This window comes from Acomys minous (assembly GCF_964271855.1).
Source record: "Acomys minous genome assembly, chromosome: 1".
In the NCBI taxonomy this organism is placed as follows: Eukaryota; Metazoa; Chordata; class Mammalia; order Rodentia; family Muridae; genus Acomys; species Acomys minous.
Genome location: NC_140483.1, coordinates 120,865,263 through 120,892,579, shown reverse-complemented (window position 1 = coordinate 120,892,579; position 27,317 = coordinate 120,865,263). Strand labels below are relative to the sequence as shown.

At 43.1% G+C, this 27,317-nt stretch overlaps 2 protein-coding genes and 1 pseudogene across 9 annotated transcripts in view; 2 read left to right on the top strand and 1 right to left on the bottom strand.

Annotated features, from left to right (window-relative positions):
• ESRP1 (epithelial splicing regulatory protein 1) overlaps positions 1-8,818 on the top strand; it is a 53,944-nt gene extending 45,126 nt beyond the window's left edge. For all 6 annotated transcript variants that reach the window (XM_084798927.1, XM_084798928.1, XM_084798930.1 and 3 more), the window contains one exon: positions 7,251-8,818. Coding sequence is in view for 2 of the 6 variants with exons in the window: in XM_084798929.1 (XP_084655055.1) it covers positions 7,251-7,271 (21 nt within the window). In the remaining 4 variants the exon portion in view is untranslated. The remainder of the gene's footprint in view (positions 1-7,250) is intronic.
• Positions 8,819-19,271: 10,453 nt separating this feature from the next.
• DPY19L4 (dpy-19 like 4) overlaps positions 19,272-27,317 on the top strand; it is a 53,822-nt gene continuing 45,776 nt past the window's right edge. The window contains exons 1-3 of one of the 2 annotated variants that reach the window (XM_084798910.1): positions 19,272-19,389; positions 26,127-26,234; positions 27,179-27,303. In XM_084798910.1, coding sequence (XP_084655036.1) covers positions 27,241-27,303 — 63 coding nt within the window. In that variant the 5' untranslated portion in view covers positions 19,272-19,389; positions 26,127-26,234; positions 27,179-27,240. Of the gene's footprint in view, positions 19,390-19,742; positions 19,886-26,126; positions 26,235-27,178; positions 27,304-27,317 lie in introns of those variants that run through there. The other variant, XM_084798909.1, reaches the window with a different exon arrangement.
• LOC311607412 (selenoprotein K-like) lies at positions 23,931-26,079 on the bottom strand (annotated as a pseudogene). The gene has a single exon. The product of its transcript is annotated as a selenoprotein K-like (transcript).

Sequence of the window (27,317 nt, the reverse complement as noted above, 5' to 3'; positions counted from 1 at the left end):
TTTTTTAACTTAAGGTGGCTGCTTAGCCTGATAACCTGAGTGTGATCCCTGAGTCCCACCGTGGCAATTGAGAGCTGACTCTGAAGGTTGTCTTCTGACCTCTACATGGGCACCACACACACATGATACAGAAAAGAAGACAGGGCTGAAGAGATGCCTCAGAGGTTAAGATTGCTGTCAGTTCTTTGAAAGGTCCTGAGTTGAATTCCCAGCAACCACATCGTGGCTCATAACCATCTGTAATGAGGTCTTGTGTCCTCTTCTGGCATGCAGGAGTACATGCAGGCAAAAACACTGTATACATAATAAATCAATCTCAAAAAAAGAAAAAAAAAAGCCAACAGGGCGTGGTGGCGCACACCTGTATTCCCAGCACTCGGGAGACAGAGGCAGGTGGATCTCTGTGAGTTTAATGCCAGCCTGGTCTACAAAGCGAGTCAGGGACAGCCAAGGCTACACAGAGAAACCCTGTCTCGAAAAACCGAAGGGAGGAAGAGTGAGTAAGTGTGTGAGTCACAGTTCTAGAAGACGATACATACTTTTTGCTTGTCCAGCTCAGCCAGGTGCAATTAGGTGTACCTGCCGTTCCCTTCCAGTAAGATCCTGGACAACATTGTAAGACTCCTGTTAAAAACAAAAACTGGCTTTGTTCAAAAATTACTGAAAACCTTTCATTGTGTGTCTTTTTTTCCTCCCCTATTAATCTAAAGCTAGATAGAATATTGATAGAATTAGTGGGTTATTATCAGGAAGGACTCTTTCCACTAACTCACGAGTTTTCCCACAAGGATGCTGGCATTCTGTGTCCGCCGAAGAAGCCTATCGGTGTGGCTCATTTCTTCACTTTGGTGGTTAGATTTCCAAACTTTGTTTTCTAATTTTGTTAGATGGTTGTGAGCTTTAACGATGTGGAATCGGAAGTGGAGATGTAATTGTCAGTATTCCGTCATCTTTGAGAAATATGAATCTCTGTGTGGCTCCTCATTCTGAGTATAGTTTCGGGCGCGGGTGAAGAGTTTGACATCTGCCTTTTTCAGTGAGACTTTACAGTAGCTGGGGCCCCTCAAGGATCATTCTGTTCCTCACAGTGGCAGTGGGAGTGGGGCCTGCCTTCTCCCAGGCCCCGTGCTGCGGCGCATCATGTAGCTCACTGATACCCTTCTCTCCCTCACTCGTCTCTCTCCGTGATCACAAGAGACTGTGAGAGCACTTCCTGAGTTACTGAGGATGCCCAGAGGACCCCGATCCCTGAGAAGGAGGCTTGATACCTGGCTGGAAGAGATGTCTCCCATGTAAACGGACACATTTTTAATTTTTCTTACCCCTCCTGTGGGACCAAAGATAGTGTTTGCACCTAAATTTTGGTCTGTCAGTATTGCTTACCTACAGATGAGTTCTGTTCTCATACAAAGATGAGACTAAGTGTGGCATTTCTCTGCACTGTAAAATATGTAGAAGAATCAATGCTGCATATTTAACTTAACTTTGGGGAATCAGGTGGATTAATGTAAACAAAAATGCAAAGTGTGTTTTTTGTGGAGCTGGGGACAAAACTCAGGGCTGTGTGCATGCTAGACAAACTCTTTTTACTGAGCTGTATCTCCACCATTCCCAGCTGTAAGGCTTATAAAGTTCTGTGTTAACATTATTGCCTTTAGTCGGGCGTAGTGGCACACGCCTTTAATCCCAGCCCTCGGGAGGCAGAGGCAGGTGGATCGCTGTGAGTTCAAGGCTAGCCTGGTCTACAAAGTGAGTCCAGGACAGCCAAGGCTACACAAGAAACCCTGTCTCAAAAAACAAAACAAACAAAAAAAGAGACTTCTCTAGTTTTTCCACACACATCCTTTAGTGCTCTAGGCTCCGACCTTTGACTGAATAGTCAGTCCTACGTCCTCAGTGGCCTCTGGTCCATGCCAGCTTCTCAGGCTGTTGGGTTTTCCTGACCTTGCCCCTTTGTGATATATTGCTTTGGAAGCATTTTTTGAACTGTCCTTCAGTTGGGATTTCTTTGTTTTGGTAGGTTTGAGGAAAGATCGCATGTGTGCAGTTCCCTGGTTGTTATATGCTGCCTAGGGACATGTGGTGTCATGTGGCGTTCCTGGGTAAATTAGCATTCACCTCTTGGTTCAAGTTGCGCCTCCTACCTTTCTTCACTGGGAGGCCATTACTGTTTCTTTTTTGTGCTGTTTGGAAGAGAATCCCTCTCCTGCCCATGTTCCAGGAAAATGTTTTCCTAGTGCGTTATTGGGAATTGTTTCCCATATTGCCCTACCATATTTCTATACCAGCATTGGCTCTTGCATATTTATTTGCTACTGGGGGGTCGTCCAGGACTGACTTCCCTTTAGGCTGCTGAGAATGTGTTTCCTCCAGTGCTGAGGAGCTCGCTCTGCTTAGCTTGTCCCTTTAATACGCTTTCATCCGTTTAAGATTTTACCTTTAGTGTCCTTGAATGTAACTGACCTAGGCTCCTGACTGTTTGGTCTCCTGTCTACTTTGGATTTTAAGTTTCTTGAGCTCTGTTTCCTTTGGCCTTTTGTCATCGTGCTGCCGTCTTCAAACAACATTTTGCCTTTTGGAAGAGTTTTCTATTCCTTCCAAAGAATCTTGGGGGCGGGGTATTTTGCCTAGGTGTATGTCTGTGCACCACGCTCATGCCTGGTGCCCCACAGAGGCGGGTAGAGATCATTCTTTGTGATGACTGTCTGTGATCCCAATAGCTGAGAGATTGAAACAGGCAGTGCAGAAAATTCCAGGCCAGCATGGACTAGGGAGTTGGAGTCCGCATCATGCCGCAGAGGATTTAAGCAACACAACTCATCAGGACTTTAGGCTTCTGGTTTTTCTTTTTTGTTCTATTGAGAAAGGGTCTTGTTAAATAACCCGTGCTAATGTTTTATACCTGGTGAAATCCAGTTATCTTTAAGTTTTTCTGTGTAAGCTCAGTGTCTTGGTACGCATTCACAAATCTAGTACGTAAGAGGCAGAGGCAGGAGGATTTCCAGAGTTCCAGACCAGCCAAGACTACACAGGAAGAACTGTAGCTCAAAAACTAAACAAAACCCCAGATAACAAGTGGCTAAGGTGATTTCACACCTTTAATCTGAGGTCTTGGAAGAGTTCGAAGTTCAAATCTCACCTGGCTACCTAGTGAGTTCCCAGGTAGCTTCAGGCTTGTCTGCAGCACAAGGCCTTCCTTGTTTCTAAAATGAAAAGGGAAAAAAAAATTCTCCTGTGTACATAATACTTTAATGATAGTGTATGACAAAATATAACATTGTTTTAACATCTCACTAGAAAGGAAAGACAGGTTAGAGAGTGTTTGCATTTAAATTTTTTAAGTTGCGAGACCATGGTAAGTAATTGATAGATTCCCTTATCTGTGTCTGGATCACAGTATTGATTTTTATCGTTGCTTCTGAGATTGTTTTTTTCTGCCAGCCGTTAAAGATGCTAAAGCTTCTTCACTAAAACGGAAATGCCACTCACATCTCTGAGATTATGAGGCAGGTCTGGCCTGGCAGTAATGCTGTGCACACACCTGTAATCCCAGCAATTGCGAGGCAGAGGCAAGTGAATCTTTGTGAGTTCGAGGCCAGCCTGGCCTACAAAGTGAGTCCTGGATAGCTAAGGCTACACAAAGAAGCCCTGCCCTCCCCCTATCCCCACTCCCCCCCCAAAAAAAAACAAGGTTTGAGGAAGCTAAACATTTAACATCCTTTTTTATCATTCTGTTTCTTCCGCACAACAGCTTGGGATGGGCATATATTTGTAGGTGCCACAACATGATTTTTAATATAATATAATGAGCTTGGAATAGGAATGGTATTGATTGATCGCTGACAGGCCCAGCAGGTTTGACTGGCTTCGTAGATCGAGGACCTTGCTTTAGCCAGGTTCACATCATGCAGTACCCAGCAATGACATTCAAGTGAGGCTCACTGCTGTCTTAATGTGCTGGATAAGGCAGGACTTTCCAGGTCTGCCTGAGTTTTCTCGTAGCTGCTTGTAAACTGGCCTTGCCATGGTCTTAGCAGTGGGAGCGGCGAAGTTCTTTAGGGAAAACTAGGGTGTGTTGGGCATTTCGAGAGCGAGGTGAATAATTGACAGACTTCCTTATTTGTGTGTGTGTGCGCGTGCGTGCGTGCGTGCGTGCGTGTGTGTCCAGAGAGAGGCTTCTCCATGCATAGTGTTTTAAGCTGAGCACTAACTTGTCTCTTTGTAAATCACATTTTAAACATGAATGCTAACAATCTGGTATTTGGCTTAATTTTGGAATACTTGGTTTTAAATTTGTGCCAACTGTAGGGTTTGTTACTTAATTTTGACAAATTTTCAAACTGGTTACATGAAATTCAGCTGTAGCCATTTCCATTTCTATCTTTATCTGTTTCTCATTTACATTTGATTTGATTTTGTTTTTTGTTTTGTTTTCGAGACAAGGTCTCTCTGTGCATCCTTGGCTGTCCTGGACTCGCTTTGTAGACCAGGCTGGCCTCCAACTCACAGTGATTCGCCTGCCTCTGCTGGGATTAAAGGTGGTGTACCACCACTCCCAGCTCATTTACATTTGAAAGTGTGCATAATTCCAACCGTTATTTTAATTTTTGAGGTGTTTGGGTTTTTCTTTTTCTTTTTTTAATATGCCATGTAAATAAAATGGCATAGGAGGAAGCTATGTGTGTAAAGATTTCCACCTAGGTCTATCTGTTCCAGCCAGCCCTGGGATTTGACTTAAACCTCATGTACCACAAATCCACACATAGTCCAGACCTTCATATACGGTTACATAGCATCAGCTTGTAGCCTACATTTATCCTCCCATATACTTTGAATTATTTCTAAACTAGTCATGATACAATGCAAAGTGATCAGCTGGGTACAGTGGCGCACACCTCTAATCCCAGCACTCAGGGAGGCAGAGGCAGCTGGATCGCTGTGAGTTTGAGGCCAGCCTGGTCTACAAAGTGAGTCCAGGACAGCCAAGGCTACACAGAGAAACCCTGTCTCGAAAACACGCAATACACACACACACACACACACACACACTGGTGTTGCTGTGTCCCCTGGCTATTCTGATACTTTATATATAAGCCCACAGTGGCCTTGAGTTTGGGGTCGGTGCTCCTGTCTCATCTTCCTGAGATCGGGGATTACAAATGTGCACTGCCAGACCTGGCCTGGTTGCCGCTGTTGCCACCGTTGCTTATTTGGAGAATAGTGACTAATTGGTTGGAGAAATGGTTCAGTGCTTTACTTAAGAGTACACACTGCTCTGTAGACAAGCTGAACTTGGTTTCTAGACGCCATGTCAGGGGGCTAACCACCACCTGTAACGTCATCTCCAGGGCATGTTCTCACCTCCTCCATCACCTGCACGCACATGCACGTATTCCCAGACAGACACACATGAATACATGTAACTAAAAATAATACAAAATAAAATGTTTTAAAAGAAGAAGGGGGGCGGGGCTGGAGAGATGGCTTAGCAATTAAGAGCACTGTCTGTTCTTCCAGAGGTCCTGAGTTCAATTCCCAGCAACCGCATGGTGGCTCACGGCCATCTATAATGTGATCTAATGTGCACTGTATACATAATAAATAAACAAATCTTTTTAAAAAAAGAAGAAGGGAAACTGGGCATGGTGTTGCATTCCTTTAATCCCACATTCATGAGGTAGAGGCAGACTGATCTCTTGGATTCAAAGGCAGCCTGATATACACAGGGAAACCCTGTCTCAAAAAGCAAAAGAAAAGGAAACAAAACAAAACAAAAAAGGAAGGGGAAATGACCATACAAGAGCCTGTACATGATCAAGGCTGATGCTTGGCCCTTCTGATAGTCATCCCCAGCTGTTTGAACTTCCACATGTGGCTCTGCGGGTAGAGATGGCTTCTTGTGCCAGCTTACACTGACTGACTGCTTCCCGCTCCCCATCTTCGACGTGGCCATAGGGACTGGGGGTGTGCTCCGTACCCTAGTGTGTGTGAGGACCTGAGTTTGGTCAGTGGTTTAATTGACTATCAAGGTACATCGTACCACACCTAAAAGCTACGCTAAGGTTCTCTATCTTCCTGATGCTGCAACCCTTTAACACAGTTTCTTGTGTTGTGGTGACCCCAACCATAAAATCATTTTGTTGCTACTTCATAACTGTTCTTTTGCCGCTGTTATGAATTGTAATGTAAGTTTTTGTTTGTTTGTTCGTCTTGTTTTTTTAGAGATAGAAGTTTGCCAAAGGGGTCAAGACCTACAGGGTGTGTGAAAATGAACTGTTTGACAGTTTATGTGCCATCGTCATGGCTGGTGCTGCTTATTAATTTTAATGCTTTTGCTAGAAAACATTTGAAATTTACACTAGAATTACAGGATTTTATTTATTTATTTATTTATTTATTTATTTATTTATTTTATTGAGACAGGGTTTCTCTGTGCTATCTTGGCTGTCCTAGAGCAGGCTGGCCTCGAACTCACAGCGATCTGCCTGCCTCTGCCTCCTGAGTGCTGGGATTAAAGGTGTGCGCCACCACGCCTGGACCTAAAGTTTATTGTTCTTGTTGTTTTTCAAGATTTTTTTTATTTATTTGTGTGTGCATGCGCATACACGTAAGTGTGTACATGGTTGTCCATAGAGGCCAACAGAGGTTATCAGAACCCTTAGAGCCGGGGTAACAGGCAGCTGGGAGCCAAAATCTAGTCCTCTAGAAGAGCAGCAGGCAGTCCTAACCACTGAGCCTTTTCCCAGACCTGTGTTTTCATTTAGTTTGGTTTGATGTTTTGGTTTTTTTGTTTTGTTTTGTTTTGAGACAAGATCTCTCTGTAGTTTTGACTGTCCTGGGGCTCACACAAGTTCTGCTTCCAATTTCACGCTGCTGGGATTAAAGGTGTATGTATGCCACCATATCCGCACTCCTGCTGTGTAAAGCCTCTAACACTGAGTTGAACGTCTAGTGCTAGAAGAATGTTAGACACTGAGCCACGCGGAAGAGTGTGTAAAGTGGAACCCAAATGAATTTGGCAGATGCAGTGTCATGTGTTAAGTACGTTCAGTAATACAAAGGGAAGGGAATTACAAGAAATGCCAGCGCCATACAGACCTCTCTGCTAGTCTGTTACACTCCACGCATTGCCTGTGTGAATGCCACTGTGAAATAGAAACTGTCTGAAAGATGTTAGTCTCTTACGAATTTGAAAAATTAAGTTTAGAGATTATAATATTCTCTCTCTCTCTTTTTTTTAACCCTTTCAGTGTTTGAAAGACGTATGGTGATCCTGAAGCTATCAGACAAGAAAACTTCTAGCAATTTCAGGGGATTGTTTGTCTACGCTCAGGCTGCAGGATTTTCAGCCAGCATGATTGGACAGTAGGCTAGGCTTTATCTTCTGGTGGAGTGAAAAAAGTTGAGCCAGTGACGCCAAACCTTAATAGCAAGCAGCATGCACACACGTGGCTCCTTGCTGAGTGCAAATAGGAATTTAAAATGTGAATTTGAAGTCAAATGTTTCACTTCCAGCTAAAGTGGCATCAGTTGTTTCCTAAGTTTAAGCCTTAGAGTAAGAAAATTCCACTCGCATCCACCATGCACCATTAAGTGCTATGGAAGCTTCATTGTGTATTCCCACTTTTCTAGCTCGCTGTGTTCTGTAAAATAAAACCCCGTTGCTAAGTAATTTAAGTGTAACTTCGTATAATACTTAAATTCCAAATTAAGAAAAGGAATAAAATTAAAACTAGTATTTTCCCCAAATATTAGTTTTCTTCACTAGGCCATCATGGTGCCTTATAGTTAAAAACAGAGATTTTTAAAAACAACCTCAGGCAGGCTGGGCCTGTAGCTCGGTGGCAGAGAGCTTGCCTAGCACGCTTGAGCCCCGAGTTCTGTCCCAGTACCCCGTCTTCACATACGCACCCGGAGACTCCCCTTCCACACACACACCTAGTTCAAGGGCTTGGCTGTTTTCCTCAACAGGTACCAGTTGTAAATAAGAATGAAGTGGGGGCCAAAATTTGAAACCAAAAATGAAGCAGCTACGTGTAGTTACTAATTCCTAGTTTGAGCTTTGACTGAATGTTCGGCTTCATGCGTATTATTTTATATTGTACTTTTTTCATTGTTGATGGTTTGGACTTTAATAAGAGAAATTCCATAGTTTTTAATGTCACAAAAATAAGACTATTTGGACAGTGTATTCTGGAAAGCAATATACTAACCGAAGTAAATGCTTGTATATATTAAGGTAGCCCTTTTCTGTAATGCCTCAACTGTGTAATAATTAAAACCTTCAAAAGGTAAACCTGTAGTAAGCATACTGGACTGAGGTAAACGCTGAGCAGTTAGCGCTCAGGGTTTAGCAAGGGGTGTTTATCTGTGTTGATGGCTCCAGAAGTGCAGTATTAGGCCCTAGCTAGTACTGCTGCCTCTGTCACTCAAGAGGAAGGTGATTCAATTAGTGCACATGTTTTTGTTACCCATGTTGTCCTCGTTTAGATGCAGTGCCATGCATGCAGACTTTGTGGCTGCTGTTTTCAGTTTGCATTAACACCTTGACTGGGAAGTCAAACCTTACCCTCTTACTTGACCAACAATAATAGCCCTTCAACTGCAGTGGGAAGAAAGAAGAAGAAAAAAGCATTTCGTGTGAAGATTGGTGAGATCTGGCACTTGAGATAAATAAGAAAAAAGTTCATACTTGATGCCTTAAGCTGCTCCTGCCCGAAGCTCCGAAGGACTGATGGGCAGCGATGCGCACTACAGTACTACTGCGTTTTTTGTAGAATTGTTACATTGATAATAAAACTTGCCTGCTTAATCTCAATCTTTGTGTTCTTTTTGTTTTTGTTTTTTTGAAGGCATGTGGTGATGATGGCAGGAGGTAGGGAAGTCTGCCTATTCTCTAGGTGGTAGGACCTTTGCCCTAGTTTACCATGGAGACACAAAAGCTTAGTGAGTTTTTAAGTTCTGACAGCTGCCAGAAGTCTGTGTGGCAGGTCTGAGGGGCTGTACAGGTGCACATGTGTGTGGTTAGTTAATCCCTTCTCCAACTGACTGAGATGAGGATTCTTCATTAAGCCTGCAGTTCAGTGCTTCACCTCCTTAGTGCGAGACCACTGTGCTTGGCTTTTTCTGTGGGTGCTGAGACTCCGAGCACATCCCTCATGGCTGTGCACTGCATCTTGACTGACAGAGCCTACCCAGCGCCAGTGTTTGCATCTTATTTTCAGTTCTCTGTATTTGACAACGAGCTGGGTGTGACTAGCCCAGTACTTAGGATAAGGCAGGAGGGATTCCAAGCTGGCAGTCAAGATGGAGGCACAAAGTGAGACTGTGAGACCCTGTCACAAAAACAATATGGTCAGGCAGTGGTGCACGACTTTAATCCCAGCACTTGGGAGGCAGAGGCAGTTGGATCTCTTTGTTCAAGGCCAGCCCAGTCTACAAAGCAAGTCTACAACAGCCAGGGCTACACAGAGAAACCCTGTCTCGAAACACTTCCTTCCCCCCCCCCCCCAGCTCTGAGACTATATAAGCATGGGCCACACAGGCAAACCCTGTCTCCCCTCACCGCAAGTAAAGATACAGTGTGAAACCCAGTCATGCCATACATAACTATACCCTCCTTGTTTGCTCACTGAGTTTAATGTTCTCATTTGTATTCTTTTAAATAATGCTGACTTCTAACATGTCAGAAAAGCAAGGATCACCAGCATCACTTAGCTGGCATGTGTGTGCTTGCTCTAGAGCTCAGGTGTCTTGGTTAAGTGTACCTGCTTTCTTCTTCTGTGTCTCGAGCATTCTGTTCACCTGGAAACAGGACCAGTCTTTACCAGCATCATTTCCTAACGGGGAGATGTCTACACTTGGTCTTTGGGCCCTTCTCCATCATGCAGAGCAGAGACAGCAGTGTTCACTTAAGAAGCTGAAACTGACTCACGTGGTGGTGTACACCTTAAATCTCAGCACTCAGGAGGCCGAGGCAGGCGGACCTCTGAGTTCCAGCCTGTGAGTCCAGGACAGCCAAGGTTACACGGAGAAAACCTGTCTGGAAAAACAAAAACAAAGCTGAAGCTGTTCCTCGATTTGCTGTCTCCGAGAGACATAAGGATGTTCTCTGCTTTTGGCAAAATCAGTGTCCTACAAAGCTAGAGGTCTGTTCCCATCTTGTTGGAGACATTCCTGGTGCCACTGTTCTTTTCATAATACAGACAGTTTAGGGACTGGTGGGTAAGGGTGCATACTAGCAAGGCTGAGGACTGAGTTCCTGCCCTGGTAGGCACACACCTTGGAGAGAAAGAACCAACTCTTGTCACTTGCCTCCAGTTGTATGTATGCTTCCTGCAGCCCCACCCCCTCCACACAACCACAAAATAAGACTTGTAAAAATCTGATAAAGAAATACTTGGAATATTTATAATTGAGTAAGGGTGATGGAGTAAGAAATGAGAAAGAACCTGAATGTATTAAAAAATAAACCACCTGAGTGGATTGTGGTGGCACACAGCTTTAATCCCAGCCCTTGGGAGGCAGAGCCAGCCTGGTCTTCAAAGTTGAGTCCAGGAAAGCCAGGGCTACACACAGAAACCCTGTCTTGAAAAACCAAATCAATAAACCACCCCATCAGTTTTATAGTCTCTCAGCCTTTCCAGCCCTCACACCCAGGAGCCACAGAGAATGAGCCTCACTCAGTCCTGGGCTCCAGTGGCCCTGCATGGTTGGGACTCTAGGCCCCAGGCTCCAACCAGGTGTGGCACTGTAATTTTATTTTATTTTTTATTTTTTTATTTTTTTGGTTTCTTGAGACAGGGTTCCGTGTAGCCTTGGCTGTTGTCCTGGACTCACTTTGTAGACCAGGCTGGCCTCGAACTCATAGTGATCCACCTGCCTCTGCCTCCCGAGTGCTGGGATTAAAGGCGTGTGCCACCACGCCTGGCTGGCACTGTAATTCTTGTTACCCACTATGTAGTTTGACTACGCAGAGCTTGCCATGCATGGTACACAGTAAACACTAGTTGAGTGGATATCTTAATTACTTTTCTATTGTTATGGAAAAAAACGGACAACTCATAGAAGAAAACATTTAATGTGAGGGCTCATAGTTCCAAAGGGATAGGATCCATGACCATCATTTCTATGAGACTTTGATAGTTTTGTAATCTTCGGCTGAGGTTCTATTTCAGTGATAGAGTACCCTGGGCATGATACCCAATATCAAAATAATAGTAAACAGTTTCTAAATAGCAGAATTTCATTTGAGTACTGGCTAATGATACATAGGCACGGTTCTGATTTTTATATTGAAATACTAATGTGTTCGAAGAGTTGCTTTTCATACTCTCCTACGCTTCTGTGTTTGTTTTACCTGACACTTTGTTTGCTTCTGGGATCTACTGGACACACAGTGCTACAGGGCTTTCAGGAGCCAGTTCCCAGCCAGTAAATACTTATCCAAGATTCTAACAGGATTTACGAAAATCTGACTAAGACTGGCATGGTGGTGCACGCCTTTAGTCCCATCATTCGGGAGGCAGAGGCAGAGGCAGGAAGATCTCTTGAGTTCGAGTTCAGCCTGGTCTGCATTGCAAGTTCAGGATATCCAAGGATAGATAGACAAAGAAATCTTGTCTTAAAAAAAACAAAACAAAACAAAACACAAAGGGCTGGAGAGATGGCTCCAAAGAAAAGAGCACTGGATGCTCTTCCAAAGGTCCTGAGTTCAGTTCCCAGCAACCACATGGTGGCTCACGACCATCTATAATGAGATTTGGGGCCTTCTTCTGTTATACATGCAGGTAAAACATCGTGAATATATGATGAATAAATTTTTAAAAAAATGAACCCATGGCAGGTAAGTGTGCTACCATTACCTACAACTCCAGTCCTTTTCATGTTGAGACACGCAGTCACTAAATTGCCCCAGTGAGCAGTTCCCCAGCTTTGGCTCCCTGAGTAGCTGGGATTACAGGCATGTGCTTGGCTAAAACTGTTTGTTAGGAAATAATGTATTTATTTGCATTGGTGTTTTGACTATATGTAAGTTTGTGAGAGGGTATCAGATCCTCTGGAACTGGAGTTAGAGACAGTTGTGAGATGCCATGTGGATGTGGGGAATTGAACTCAGGACCTCTGGAAGAGCAGCTAGCGCTCTTAACTGCTGAGCAATCTCTCCAGCCCCCCAATTTTTTTTAATTTAAAATTTTTTGTGCTATATATGCTTATCATGGTTTCCCCTCTCCTCTCCTTTAAGATCTTCCAACTCCACAGACCTTCCCTCCTTCCTGCCCCCCCCCAAGATTTATGTATTTATTAGCTGGGCAGTAGTGGTGCATGCCTTTAATCCCAGCACTTGGGAGACAGAGGCAGGTGGATCGTTCTGAGTTCAAGGCCAGCCTGGTCTACAAAATGAGTTCAGGACAGCCAAGGCTACACAGAGAAACCCTGTCTCGAAAAACCAAAAATAAGTAAATAAAATAAATAAAAGATGTATTTACTTATTATTATGTATACAATGCTCTGCCTGCATGTACACCTACAAGCCAGAAGAGGGCATCGGATCATGTTATAGATGGTTGTGAACCACCACGTAGTTGCTGGGAATTGAACTCAGCACCTTTGGAAGAGCAGTCAGTGCTCTTAACCTCTCCATTTCTCCAGCCCTCCTCCCCCCTTCTCTCTCTTTAGAAAACAGGCAAAAAAGAAAAAAAGCATGAGAAACATACACAGAAACAAGAACATAACAAGAACAAAACCCATAAAAGGTGACATTTTCTGCCATTTGTTTGTGTCTTAGAGGGCAATTTGGGCCTCCTGATGTAGAAAAGCAATACTATGATTCAAGCCAGCCTGTTCCCATGCCACGTGGTAGCCATGTTCCTGCCTTATGTTCTCTGTTCTCAAGTGGCGTTGACACTTACCCTGAAGTAATTAAGTTTTCCTTTCGAAGTGATTCCCCGCCCCCCCCCCCAATTTAAACTGTTTTGTAGTGATGTTGCCCCGAGATAGTTCATGCAAATGCTGTGCACTCATTCAATGGAATTAATGATGGAACCCTGACTTTTTTTCCTGATATAAAAATATCGAATCATAAAAAAAAAATGCAAAATTGGGAGCCATAACACACAAGAGAAAGACCAGTAATGTTTTATTTTGGTTTTTTGAGACAGGGTCTCTCTGTGTAGCCTTGTCTGTCCTGGACTCACTTTGTAGACCAGGCTGGCCTCGAACTCACAGTGATCCGCCTGCCTCTGCTTCTTGAGTGCTGGAATTAAAGGCGTGCACATCCACGCCCAGCTCTAACTTTTTTTTTTTAAAGATTTATTTACTATGTAGTATGTATGAGTACCCTATGTGCATGTACACCTGCATGCCAGAAGAAGGCATCAGATCCCCTCATAGATGGTTTGGAGCCACCACGTGGTTGCTCCGGGACTAAGGAGGAAGGGTTTGTAATATGGATAGAGTTTATCGGTGGAGGATGCAAAGCACAAGGGACCTCTTTCATATATAAGGATGGCTCCTGTTCACTGAGAGACAAAGCCCAGGATTAGTGCCTAAACAATGCTCAGGGTTTGGGGGAGACTCAGGTGGAGGCTGACTCTAAAGAGACCAGGCATCACTCATTTCCTTCTGTTGAAGAAAATAGACCTGTGTGATCAGCAGTCCTGGGTTCTCCCATGCTTACTCTGAGCTGTACCTCCTACACCCAGGAAGAGGCCCTATCTTTAAAAAAACCAACTAGGGTCATCCAGACAGTTCAGTGGGGAAAGGTGCTTGTGGGGCAAGGCTGGCAATCTGAGTTCAATTTCTTTTCTTTTTTTAATATTTTTATTTAGTTTTAATCTATGTGCATTGGTGTGAAAGTGTCAGATCGTGGAGTTACAGATAGTTGTGAGCTGCCATGTGGGGCGCTGGGAATTGAACCTGGGTCCTTTGGAAGAGCAGACAGTGCTCTTAACCACTGAGCCATCTCTCCAGCCTCTCTTTTTCTTTTTCTTTTCTTTTATTTTTTTTTAATTTTTATTTATGTATTTATTTATTTTTTGGTTTTTCAAGACAGGGTTTCTCTATGTAGCCTTGGCTGTCCTGGACTCTCATTGTAGACTAGGCTGGCCTCAAACTCACAGGGATCCATCTACCTCTGCCTCCCGAGTGCTGGGATTACAGGTGTGCACCACTGTGCCTGGCTCCCAATAAATATCTTCCATTAGGTCTGTTATGTGGTGTGATCTTTGTGGCATTCCTTGCCTCCAATCTGCCGAGGTACCCTTTCTCTGAGAAACTAACATTCTGGCCCTTCACGCGTGTGTGCACGCGCGCACACACACACACACACACACACACACACACACACACACACACACACACACACACACACACACACACACCGGGAATGTTTGGCAATGAACAACTAACTTTTAGTATGTACCCCAAATATCAAATGGTACATTTTTATTTTATCTGGCAATGCTAATAAAATTCGACTTCACAAATATTTAGATGTTTCACCTGGGATTTTTTAAAACTTGGTTTTTCAGTCTAAAAGTTGCTTATTTAGGAGCTAGAGAGATTGGCTCGGAGGTTAAGAGCACAAAGGTCGTGAGTTCAGTTCCTAAGCAACCACATGGTTGCTCACAACTGTCTATAATGAGATCTGGTGCCCTCTTCTGGCCTGCAGGCATACATGCAGGCAGAGCACTATACATAATAAATATTTTTAAAAATTATTTTGTATGTATGTGAAAGAGACTCAGTGAAGTGATTCAGGTGAGATTGTTATTGACAACTATGCTAATTAAACCAATTAAAAGTATATGTGGCCTTGCTGGGCTTGGTGGCACATGCCTTTAATCCCAGCACTTGGGAGGCAGAGATAGGCGGATTGCTGTGAATTCAAGGCCAGTCTGGTCTACAGAAGCGAGTCCAGGATAGCCAGGACTGTTTACACAGAGAAACCTTGTCTTGAAAAACCTAGTGTGTGTGTGTGTGTGTGTGTGTGTGTGTGTGTGTGTATAGATAGATAGATAGATAGATAGATAGATAGATAGCCTTTTATTAGCCAGGAACCAAGAGTGAGATCATGCCTCAGAGTCTCTTGGTGTTCAGTGTCAAGGGTATAGTGTCTCTATTTATTTATCTTTTTTTTTTTTTTGAGACAAGGTTTCTCTCTGTAGCCTTGACTGTCCTGGACTCACTTTGTAGACCAGGCTGGCCTCAAACTCAGCGATTCGCCTGCCTCTGCCTCCTGAGTGCTGGGATTAAAGGTGTGCGCCACCACGCCCGGCCCTTATTTATCTTTTATTTTCATTTTTGTTTTGTTTTGTTTTTTGAGACAGGGTTTCTCCATACAGCCTTAGCTGTCCTGGACTCACTTTGTAGACTAGACTGGCCTCGAACTCACAGAGATCTGCCTGGCCTCTGCCTCCCGAGTCCTGGGATTAAAGGCGTGTACCACCACTGCCCAGCTTTTTTTTTTTTTTAATATATAGTGTTTTGCCTGCATGTACAACTGCATGCCAAAAGAGGGCACAGATCTTATTATAGATGGTTGTGAGCCACCTTGTGGTTGCTGGGAGTTGAACTCAGGACCTTTGGAAGAACAGCCAGTGCTCTTAATCTCTGAGCCATCTCTCCAACCCTAAGTTATGTTTTGTTTTGTTTTGTTTTTGAGACAAGTTTTTTTTCATAGTCCTGGCTGTCCTGAAACTCACTCAATAGACCAGATTGGCCTCAAATTTGTATCTGCCTCCTGAAATGCTGGGATTAAAGACATGCATCACCATTGCCCTGAACCGGATACAGTGCTTTTATTTATTTATTTTTTCGAGACAGGGTTTCTCTGTGTAGCCTTGGCTCTCCTGGACTCACTTTGTAGACCAGGCTGGCCTTGAACTCACAGTGATCTGCCTGCCTCTGCCTCCCTGAGTGCTGGGATTAAACATGTGCGTCACCATGCTTGGCTGGGATACAATGTTTAAAAGATAGAACTGCCTGGCATGGTGGCATCTGCCTTTAATCCCAGCTCTTAGGAGGCAGAGGTAGGTGGATCGCTGTGAGTTCAAGGCCAGCCAGGTCCACAGAGTGGACTAGAACATCCAAAGCTACACAGAGAAACCCTGTCGTGAGAAACCAGGGGGGAAAAAAAAGACAAAACCATTAGTTGAGGGAGTAAGTGGCTTAGCAATACCTGTTTGTTTGTTTGTTTGTTTTTCAGAGCTTTGCAGTATTTTCTGATACTACATGACAATTACTTTTGGTTTATACTTCCTCTGTTGTTTTAGATTTATATTTTAGCTTGCATAGACATCCATTATTTTGGTTAATATGTCTGGACCGTGGTCAGGGTCATGAGCAGTTCCAAGAGTGTGGTCAAAGCAGATGTGGCTATTGGGGGCTAGAAGGCTGAGGAAGGAAGGTCTAGGCAGTCATAGCACAGGGTTAGGACAAGATTGCCAAAATACCAGCCATTTCTTTTACACACTGAGCCGTCTATCTGGCCCTGTCTTGTTCTGGTTTTTGTTGTCCTTTTAAAAATATCTAGATATTTATTTAGAGACAGGGCCTCATGTAGCCTATAGAGGCCTTGAACTCACTCTAGCTGCGATTAGCCGTGAATTCCTTTTTACCTGTCTCCCACATGCTATAAGTGTAGGCATGTACCACTATGCCTCCCTGTCTCACCTAAGAAGGTTCTGATGCTAGGCTGCTTGGTATTTATAATCTCTTGGTACCAATATATATGAACATTGTGTCACATAACTAGTCTGAAAATGTCTTTCTAGAAGTGTTTTGGCTGGGAAAATTGTATTTTAATAAGTGTTAAGATGTTTAATATATACAATTCAAAATATACTTTAATAAGAGGATAGAGAGATGGCTTAGCTGTTTAGAGCACTTTCTACTGGTACAGAGGACCCAGGAGCAATTCCTAGCGTTCATATGGGGGGCTCACAATTGTCCATAACTGGCTCCAGGAGATCCTATACTGTCCTTTGACTACTAGGGACACACATGGTGCATATACATGCATGTAAAACATTTATATAATAAAATAAATCTAAAATATTTTAATAAAACACACTTTTTTTTTTTGAGAAAGGGTTTCTCTGTGTAGCCTTGGCTGTTCTGGCCTCACTTTGTAGATCAGGCTGGCCTCAAACTCACAGCGATCCGCCAACCTCTGCCTCCCAAGTGCTGGGATTAAAGGCATATGCCACCACTGCCCAGCTAATAAAACACATCTTAACTTTCTTATTTATTTATTTATTTATTTTGAGACAGAGTATCTCAGTTACACAGACCCCTGGCTGTCCAGGACTCTCCTTGTAGATTAGGCTGGCTTTGAACTCAGAGATCTGCCTGCCTCTGCCTCTTGAGTACTGGGATTAAAAACATGCCTTCACCTTCTAATATTTGTGCCAGAACCGAAAAGGAGCCTGCAGTTAGTTGCACAGGAAGAGTCCTGTCAAAATGTCTATTGGTGTGCTGATTAAAGTCTTGCACGAAGCTAAGGACCACATAGTAACACATGGTTAGAGTCCGGGTGATCTGCTGAAGAAAGACTCCAAGGCAGTATGCAAAAAGTGTTTTTATTCTAACCTGATAGGATTGCCTCTCTCCTCTAGAGGGCGACCCCCAAATGAGCATGCAGGCTCCATTTATAGACAGTTGGAGGGAATTTGTGACAAGTTTTTTTGATTGGTCAGAACTGAGTCAGAATGTAAGAGGGGATTCAGGACTGGCTGTTTGTTTGGTTCCTGGGAATTTTTTGAGTCACTGAGATTTTGGCTCTTACTTAGGAGTTGGCCTTTAGTTTGGTTGGATGGGGTCAGCTGTGTTCTTTACCAAGGCCATGAATAAAAACATGGTATCTAGTCCTTTTGTTCTATAAGCTGATTAGCTGCCCATGAGCTGCCCATAACTTGTGGTTTTTCCAGGAGTTGTTAGAAACTTGGCCTAGTTAGTTTTTACTCTTAAAAACCTGAAGCCTATCATGGAGTTGGTCTAGTCAAGCAAACTGGGGTCTTTGGGGGGTTTGGGGTCCCTGGGGGAGGGTCCCTTCCATGTGAGGCTAACACTGGCTGGTGGGGTGTACAGAGGGAAGCTCATGGAAGCCGAAGATAACATGAAGTGCCAGATGTTCAACATCACAGTCTTGTACCGAGATGGCAGAGTAGCACAGCTGGAACAGATGTACATACGTGGCAGCAAGATCCGATTTCTAATTTTGCCTGACATGTTGAGAAATGCACCCATGTTAAAGAGCAGGAAAAATGAAAGCCAAGGCTCAGAGGCTGGCCGAGGAAAAGCTGCTGTCCTGAAGGCCCAAGTGGCTACAAGAGGAAGAGGGCATGGAATGGGGCGTGGAAACATCTTCCAGAAGCGAAGATTATTTTCTCTTGTTGAAGAGAACTTTGTCTTTTTTCTTTTAGATTTTGGGAGGGTATTTGGTGGGCAGAGAGGTTACATGTGCATATGTCCTACATTTTCTTTTGATATTTCTCTTTGTATCAGAGAAACCGTTAAGCTAAATAAAATGTGGTTTTGTGAAAAAACAACAACAACCTGATATTCTATTTTTACTATACCTGGAGGCATTAAGTCTACATGGCAAAATGCCCTCCTCCTCTTCTTTACTGTGTATCTTTTGGGGTATTTATTTTCAGGAATATTCTACACAAGTTTCTACAAAGTATGTACAGGTCTTATAAGGATCATTAACATGTAAAAGAAAGAAAGAAAGAAAGAAAGAAAGAAGTTTTATCTCACTTGAAATAAGTTTTCTCATATTTTTTACAATGAAAAATTAAGTGGCTCAGCACTGGCTCTTCTCAGAAGTGTTATTCAGCACACTGTATAGTGAATGAGACATGCACAGTACAGCAAACTGAAACTACACTCTATTGTTACAGAATAATCTACATTATTACTATTGTGCTTTCTTCCAGAATATTGACATGCACAACCATCCCAATAAGCCAACTTGATGATTGGCACATTGCTTTCTTGTGTATTTCCTTTTTTTTATTTGATAATAATTTAATCTGCTTATGTAGCTGAGGGACAAGCTTCTTTTCTGTAGCAGTGTCTACTAAACCAAACAACGGATCACTCTTGCCACTGCAGCCGTCAGGAACCTCAGGCAAGAGGGCTGCAAGTTGAGACCAGCCTGGACCATATAGTAAGATCGCACGCGCGCGAGAGAGATAGATATCAGAGGAAGAGAGAAGGAGGAGGAGGAGGAGGAGGAGGAGAATTAGAAGGAGGGAGGAGAGGCGGAAAGAAAGATATCAACCAATAAATAACCAACCAACCCGAAACCTACCATTTCAAAGAACCTGCCTAGAACGTTTTGCCAGGCTCTGCAATCACTGTGAGAACACTCAGGCACTGACAGTAGGTCGGGTCCAGGGTTTCTGCTGCTCTTCGCTTGAACCTCAGTTTTCTGTTAGTAAAATGGGGACGGGCACGGGGACTGGATCTGGCCAACAGTCTGTGACTTCCTGAATCCAGAGTCACGAAAAGCTCGCTCTAGCTCCTGCTTTCCCGTGAGGAGGACCACAAGGGAGGGAGCGCGACGTTGGGCCCAAGCTCCTCCCAGGAGCACAGCCAACACTGGGCCACCGTGGGCTTGGCCCAGGCGCGCGGGCGAAACGCTCCGGCCGGCCTCCGCTCCCTGCACTCTGGTTCCCAGAGCGTCTGTGGGTGGGTCGGGGGGGACACAGTTGGCGGCGACACCTGAGGGGGGCGGGTCAGGAAGTGGGGGCGCGGCAGCCGGGAGCTGGCCTGGGCGGCCCCAGGTTTTGGCGACGCGGAGGTTTGGGAGACTCCGGGCCGCTCGGGAGCGGGAGAGCCACCTGGGCCTCCGCGGGGACGATGGCGAAGGAAGAAGGTGACAAGGCTCCGGCGTGCAGCGCGCCAACCGCCGCGGCGGGCTCGGGAGAGGGGGCCGGGCCTGGCTGCGGGCCGCAGGGAGCAGGGCGGGCGGGGGCGCGCGCCCCCGAGTTTGCAGAGAAACCGGGCGCGAGCGGAGAGGATGGCCCAAAGTTTTGTCTCTCGGAGTGGGAATCAAAGGTGGAGCTTGAAGTTGGGGAGTCTCGGAGCTGCTGGTCCGGAGTTGCCCCGCACTGGAAAACGGGACCAGGTTGGGTGGGTTCTGGTGCACGCTGGTAGCTTTGGATGCGCACTGCGAGGGATCGCACCCCGCGGCGGGGAACTGAGGCAGGCATCTGAGGTGGACAGGCAGAATCTTAAGTTCATTTTTTTTTTTCTATAAGGGATAAAGGATGGCAAAGGGCGGGGGCGTGTAGGTGGTTTTAGGGGACGAAGAGGCCAAAAGGACTTCTAGGGTTAAAATTGATGGACTGGAGAGAGCTCTGCATGCCCCTCAGGGTCCGGTCAAGGAAATTCATGATTTAGCCAGTAATTTATCCAGAAAGGATGCCTACAGTGATAGGAAAATAAGCGGCAAGAAACTTAGCAGCCAATGATACATAGTGTAAAATACTTGTGGCGTGGTAACTTTATGGTTCGGCTAGGAACGATTGAGCCCTTAGACTTTTCAGGCTTGGCTGAGCAGCTATGTGCTGCATTCGGCTGGAAGGCAGTTCTTGTCTTATAAAGTGGAGTTGTGACTGTGATCGTTAGTTCATCGGATATAGATTGAAGTCGTTGGATCAAGAGTACAAGAAGGGTGTTTGAAGAATTCAGTGGGAAGCCATTTTTCAAAAGATTTTTAGAAGTTAGTGCTGACTGGGACTTGATGTCCTGACCCTGAGGTCACGATTTAATCACTCCTCCTCTTCCAAGATACTACCTAAAAACAGCCTCAAAAACAGGTAGTTAGTAAGGAAGAGTGTAATTCCGCTTGTTTCTTTAGCTTTACCAGGGTTTGCAATGTGGTATCATTTGAAAAAAATTTTTTTGTAAATTTTGTGTTTGTGATTAGTTACAAATCTGTGTGGGTAGGTTGGTAAACCAGTTTGTCCTTGTCAGCATATTCATACTTAAAAAATGAAAAAAAAATACAGAGCTACTAAAACTTGATATTGTAGATGTGGGAAATGCCATTTAGGATGTAATTATTATGCTTAGTAGCTATAATGTGGAACCTGCTAAAAGACTATCATTTTGTAAAAGTATTTGGCTATAAACTGGTAACTGATTTTTGGTTTTACAATTATAGGTAATCCAAAAGGAAATGTGTCTTATTTGGGACAATTAGTGATGGCAATTTCATTAAAATATGCTTTCTTTCAACAAACGTTTAATTCCATGGCTAGGCCTCTACTCTTTTGGATGTTGGGAATAATATTCAGCAATGAATGAATGAATAAATATTTATTGTAATGAAGCTTGTGATAATATTTACAGCAAATATGTCTGTGTCAGGTATTCCCCTAAATAATTTCTGTTTACATATCTTCTATTTATTGTGTTAAAATTAGGCCAGTCTCTATATTTTTATTTGAGTTCAGGTGTACTTTATAGCTTTTGGCTTATTATTCACAGGTACTTGGAGCTTGCATGTTAACCAAGCTGTCTCTTTTAGTAAGTGTTCTTCCAGACATGGCTCCTGGTGCAGCACAAGTGGTGCTGGCATTTCATACTTCCTGAAACACACATAGAGCAAAGGAAGGAACACCAGGCTCTGAGTGGAACAGCGTTGGCAGTTCTCTCACATCCTCTGTGTCTCCTCTAGATGGACAGCTAGAAGCCTGTTGGTAGCTATTTCCTGTGACGATGTCGGGAGTGGAGATTGAAGTAGCAGATTATTCTTGTGGCTGTGTGATCATCATTTAGTTTGGGGGCAGCTGCTTTTTCTTCTTCTTTTTTTTTCTGGGTTGTTAGTTTTGTTTTGTTTGAAACAAAGTTTCTCTGTGCAACCCTGACTGTCCTGGAAGTCAACCTGTAGACCTGGCTGGCCTCTGCTGGGATGAAAGGCATGTACCACCTCAGGCTGGCTTTTTCTTTTATAATGCTAAAAATATAACCTGTTGAAAAAGGAACTTGGATTCATCTCAGAGATTGCTTTTAGCTTTGCTGTTTCCCACCTTGGGAATGCCACTTACTCCTCTAACCTCAGCCTTTGGCCAGTGTGAGATCAGACCAAGGCCTGATAAGCTTTGCAGCCTAACAGCACCGTCCCTATGCCATTAGTTTTGTCTTTCAGGTGTGACATTACACGAACAATGTAAAGTGAGAAATTTTCATTCATTTAGCTTCTGTTTTTAGTAACAGGCAAAAACTTGTTTTTATTGACAAAGTACATAATTAAATTGGTTAAAATATGTATTGTCTTTGCCAGGTTGTACTTTTTTTTTTTCTTTTGAGACAGGTCTTACTGTGTAGCTCTGGCTGGCCTGGAACTGGCTTTGTAAGGCCTTGAGCTCACAGAGATGTACCTGCCTTTAGGGTTGGGTTTATGGCAGTGAATCACCACACCAGCTCAGGGTGTACTCTTTGTGCTGCTGAGATTTGATGCAAGTAAACTTGACAGTAAGAGTCAGTGATTTTTTTTTTCTTTTTTCTTTTGTTTTTTCGAGACAGGGTTTCTCTGTGTAGCCTTGGCTGTTCTAGACTCACTTTGTAGACCAGGCTGGCCTCCAACTCACAGCGATCCATCTGTCTCTGCCTTCCAAGTGCTGGGATTACAGGCGTGCGCCACCACGCCTGGGCCTTTTCTTTTTCTTTTTTAAAATATTTTTTTCTTTTATATTTACCATGGTAATATAATCACATTACTTTCCCATTCTGTTTTCTCCCTCTAAACCCCCATATATAACCCTTCTCGTTCAAGTTGATAGCCTCCTTTTTCATTAATTGTTAGATGTACATACATATATGCATATGCATACATATAGTCCTAAATATAACCTGCTTGGTATGTATATGTGTTCAGAGTTGAGCATTTGGTATTGGTGGACTCTTCCCTGGGTGTAGACTATTTCTCCCACTCTCAGATTTCCTTAGTTGTATTTAGTTTTTTTATATAGGGTTAAGGGCTCATGGTTAATCCCTGGCCACTTTTTTCTTTTCTTTTCTTTTCCTTTTTTTTTTGAGACAGGGTTTCTCTGTGTATCCTTGGTTGTTCTGGAACTCACTCTGTAGATCAGGCGGGCCTCAAACTCAGAGATCTGCTTGCCTCTACCTCCCTCTGGAGTGCTGAGATTAAAGGCATGCGCCACTGTTAGTGTTATTTTTATATAACTGTGTTTGTTTCTCAATTTCTCTCTTTTTGTTGTTGTTGTTTATTATGTATACAGTGCACATTAGATCATATTATAGATGGTTGTGAGCTACCATGTGGTTGTTGGGAATTGAACTCAGGACCTCTGGAAGAGCAGTCGGTGCTCTTAACTGCTGAGCCATCTCTCCAGGCCCTCCATTTCTCTCTTAACCCAGCTACCACACAAATAATTGAAACTCTTTTATATTTGTTTATTAATAAGCTTCACAACACAATAACTGTGCTTTTACTACTCTATTATTAACCCTTTAAGTTAACCTGGTTTCCTCTCAGTGTACATCCCGGAGATAATTGCACTGTGTAGCTTTCCTGTTCCAGCTCCTTTCCTGATGTTACTTGAACCTCTCCCGCAGCTGAATCCCTACTTCCTCAGTTTCTATGCTAAAGTTAAAGAGCTGTCTGTTTGATCAGAGTAGCCTGTTCTCTTTGCTGCTGATCCCTTTCTTTGGTCTTACATTTTATAGCTTAAAGACATAACTATGAAAAAGGAAGAGAAATAAAAGCCTGGCTCACACTATTAACTTGACAAAACAAAACAAAAGGAAAAGAAAGAAAAAAGAAAAGAAAGGGAAAAGTTATGTTATCTATCTCAAATTACTGTTTAATTTGGGGTCTCTTATTTTTTTTATTTGGAATTTAATGTAGTGGTTTAGAGGTAACATGCAATATATATATATGTATATATATATTATTTTTTTTTAAACACATGGCCTTTATTTCTTCCAGATCAAAGATTTTGGTTTTGATCATATAAAGATGAAGAATCAATCAAGTTTTGCAACTGAAAAATATTCACTTATTAAATCCGTATTAGTACTTTAGTAACTATACAAAAAAGATAAGGAGACAAACATGTACATTTATAGAACTGCATTTCAGTCAGGCCAGATCCTGCAGAGGGACTTCCCGGCATGACCTCATCCATCTGTGAGGACACAGAGCAGTCCTTGGTTAGACATACACCGTCTTATCTTGCGCGAGCCGCTCCTCACCTCTTGATGGCTTCCTTCTACATACGTGCATGTCTCCTTGTCTGCTTCTTAGAGCAGACATTTACCTTCCTCATCCACCAGCCATTGGAGGATGGCTGGGGCTACAGAGATGACTGATTCGACCCATTCTTCGTGGAGGGTTTCCTGAGGGCCCTCTTCCATCGTCGTATCAGGAATCAGAGGAGCTGCCATACTCTCTTCTTTTTTTCACATTTGCTGAAGCAGAGTTTTGGAAAAAACAAACAAACAAATAAACAAACAAACCACAAAGTCTGCTATTCCCCAGAAGAAATCTGTTATAAAAGACAGTCTCCATGTGGACTGATTCTGGCTGTCCAACACTTGTCCATTTGAGATGTAAACCATCTTTCCTCTGATTGCCCGCCTCCAAGTGACTCTATTTTTTTTTTTTTTAAATTAGAGATACAGGGCTGGAGAGATGGCTTAGAGGTTAAGGGCACTGACTGCTCCTTCAGAGGTCCTGAGTTCAATTCCCAGCAACTACATGGTGGCTCACAACCATCTATAATGTGATCGAATGTGCGCTGTATACATAATAAATAAATCATTAAAAAAAAAAAAGAAACCTAGCACCTGTATTTGTGGGAGTATACTGTGATACACAGCTGTGAGGGTCTGTGGAGCTTCCAGCACTGTATTGTGGGAAGAAGCTGGGCAGTAGTAGCTCAGCAGCTGAGCATTTGCCTAGTATGCTCAGGACCCTTTGTTTAGTACCAAATCCTGGAAACTAAATGATGCTGTGTACCTGTAATCCCAGCATGTAGAAGGCTGAAGTGAGGGGAAAGAAGAGTTTGAGGCTACTCAAGAATCTACCTTTAAAAAGAAAAAGCATGACTTTATGATTAATACATTGTATTTTGATAAAAATAATTGTTAACCTATATGTTAAAGTTGCTTTTATAAACCTGAGGTTGTTTCTCAATTTCTCTCTTAACCTGGCTATCACACCAATACTGAGACTCTAATATATTATTTAAACAAGCTTCACAGCACAAGAACCGAGCAGTTATTACTCTGTTATTAACCCTCTAAGTTAACCTGGTTTCCTCCCAGTGTACATCCCAGGGATACTTGGACTTCGTAGCTTTCCTGTTCCAGCTCCTTTCCTGATGTTACTTGGACCTCTCCCATAGCTGAATCCCCTACTTCCTCTTTTAACTCCTCCTCCTCTGGCTGGCAGGAAGTCCAACCCTATTCTCTCCCCTGCTTAGTGATTGGCTGTAAGCTGATTTATTGGCATATCAGGGGACATTGTGGAACAGTTTTTATAGTTTGGGACAGGAGAGTCTCAGAACAAGGATTATAACCAGATATAGAGTTACAGAAATCAGCATTTAAATTACACAATAACTTTATGTCTATACCTACAAATGGTTGATTTGATAATCTCAGATAGTTAACATAGTAAGGTGAATAATCCCTTAAAAATTTGGAAGGAAATTAACTTATTTTGGGACATTTTAAAATAGCATCGTTTATAACCTTTTATCATCTGGACTCTGAAGACATGAGTGGCAGTGGTGGTGGTGGGAAATATACATTTGTTGTTTCTGTTTGTATACTAAAGATAGTTTTGAGAAAACTGTTAAAAATAGTTACTTCAGGCACTCATGGGTCTCAATGTGTCTTGCTTTAGTCATAAGATTCCAAAATTTGTCTTTTTGACATAGAAGATATACTTGATTACTTTAGTACCAAAGCTGTGCCATTTGTGGTTTTATCAACCAGGGACGTTCATTAGAGGCAGGGCTTACATTTTCTACTGGGATCTGGCCATGTAGACAACCTTTGTTTGTCACATAACAAAACTGATCCACTCTAGATCCCAAAGATGGATGGACATATTGTAATAAAGTAATCAATATTTTTAGGATCACCTGTAGAACCCCGCCAAAGGAAAAAGTCGAGGACTTCAGGAAATCAGGAAGCCAAAGCAGAGAAAAGCCGCAGAACTCCGGCTCCTGAGAGAGCTCCAAAGTGTAAGTCAGACGGAGCCAGTGTTTTACCACTCAGATAACCATGCTGAACAAAGTATGTTGTCATCAGCATCTGAATATGTGAACTTTCTTTCCTTTTCTTCTTTTTTTTGTTTGTTTGTTTTTCGAGACAGGGTTTCTCTGTGTAGCCTTGGCTGTCCTGGACTCGCATTGTAGACCAGGCTGGCCTCGACCTCACAGCAATCAGTGTACTGTTTTTAATGTTAAGCATATTAACCTTGTTGTGAAACAAATCTCTAGAGTGTGTTCATCATGTAAAATACAGACTTAAATTAATTATTTTTTGCTCTGTGTGTGTGTGTGTGTGTGTGTGTTTGCACATGTGAGCATACATGAACAGCTTTTGGGGATTAGTTCTCTCCTTCCACTATGTTGATCCCAAGGATTAAACTCAGGTCATCAGGGTGGAGGCTAGTACCTGTTCCTACTAATCCTTCTACTAGCCCCTAGACTTTAGTACATCTTTACTTTTTTAGCATTTTACACTGGTGTGCCACATTTGCTACAAATAATAAATGAGGAATATTAAATAAGGCTTATACTTTATTCAGATATTCTTAGTTTTTACCTTATGTCTTTTTACTTCTGTTGCCATGTTGGTTTTGGACTCCATGCTCTGACAGCATCCTAGGTTTTGTTTCTGATGACGCTGACATCCGTCTGTCCTTCTTGCCTTCTTTCCTTTGCTTGTGGTGGGGACTAGCCCAGGCCTCACATAGGCCAGGCAAGCATTCCAGTGTAAGCTCTCACTGGGAAGCGTCCTGCTGAGGGGTCCTGTAGGGGGTCCTCTATAGGAGGTTGGCATTTTCTCATGATTAGACTGGCATTATGTTTTGGGGAAGAAACCACTGAGCTGGGGTGTCTTTTCGTCACTTCATTTCAAGACCATGTGTTACTTTTTGATTATCTTTAGTGTTCTTTTTCAGATGTATCATTTCAACGTTTTGCAAAGATTTTCATTGGCTGTCTCGCAGCAGTTATTAGTGGTATGATGCATGTTTTCTACTTATCCGCTTACCATGAACGGAAATTCTGGTTTTCCAACAGACAGGTAAGAAGAATTTT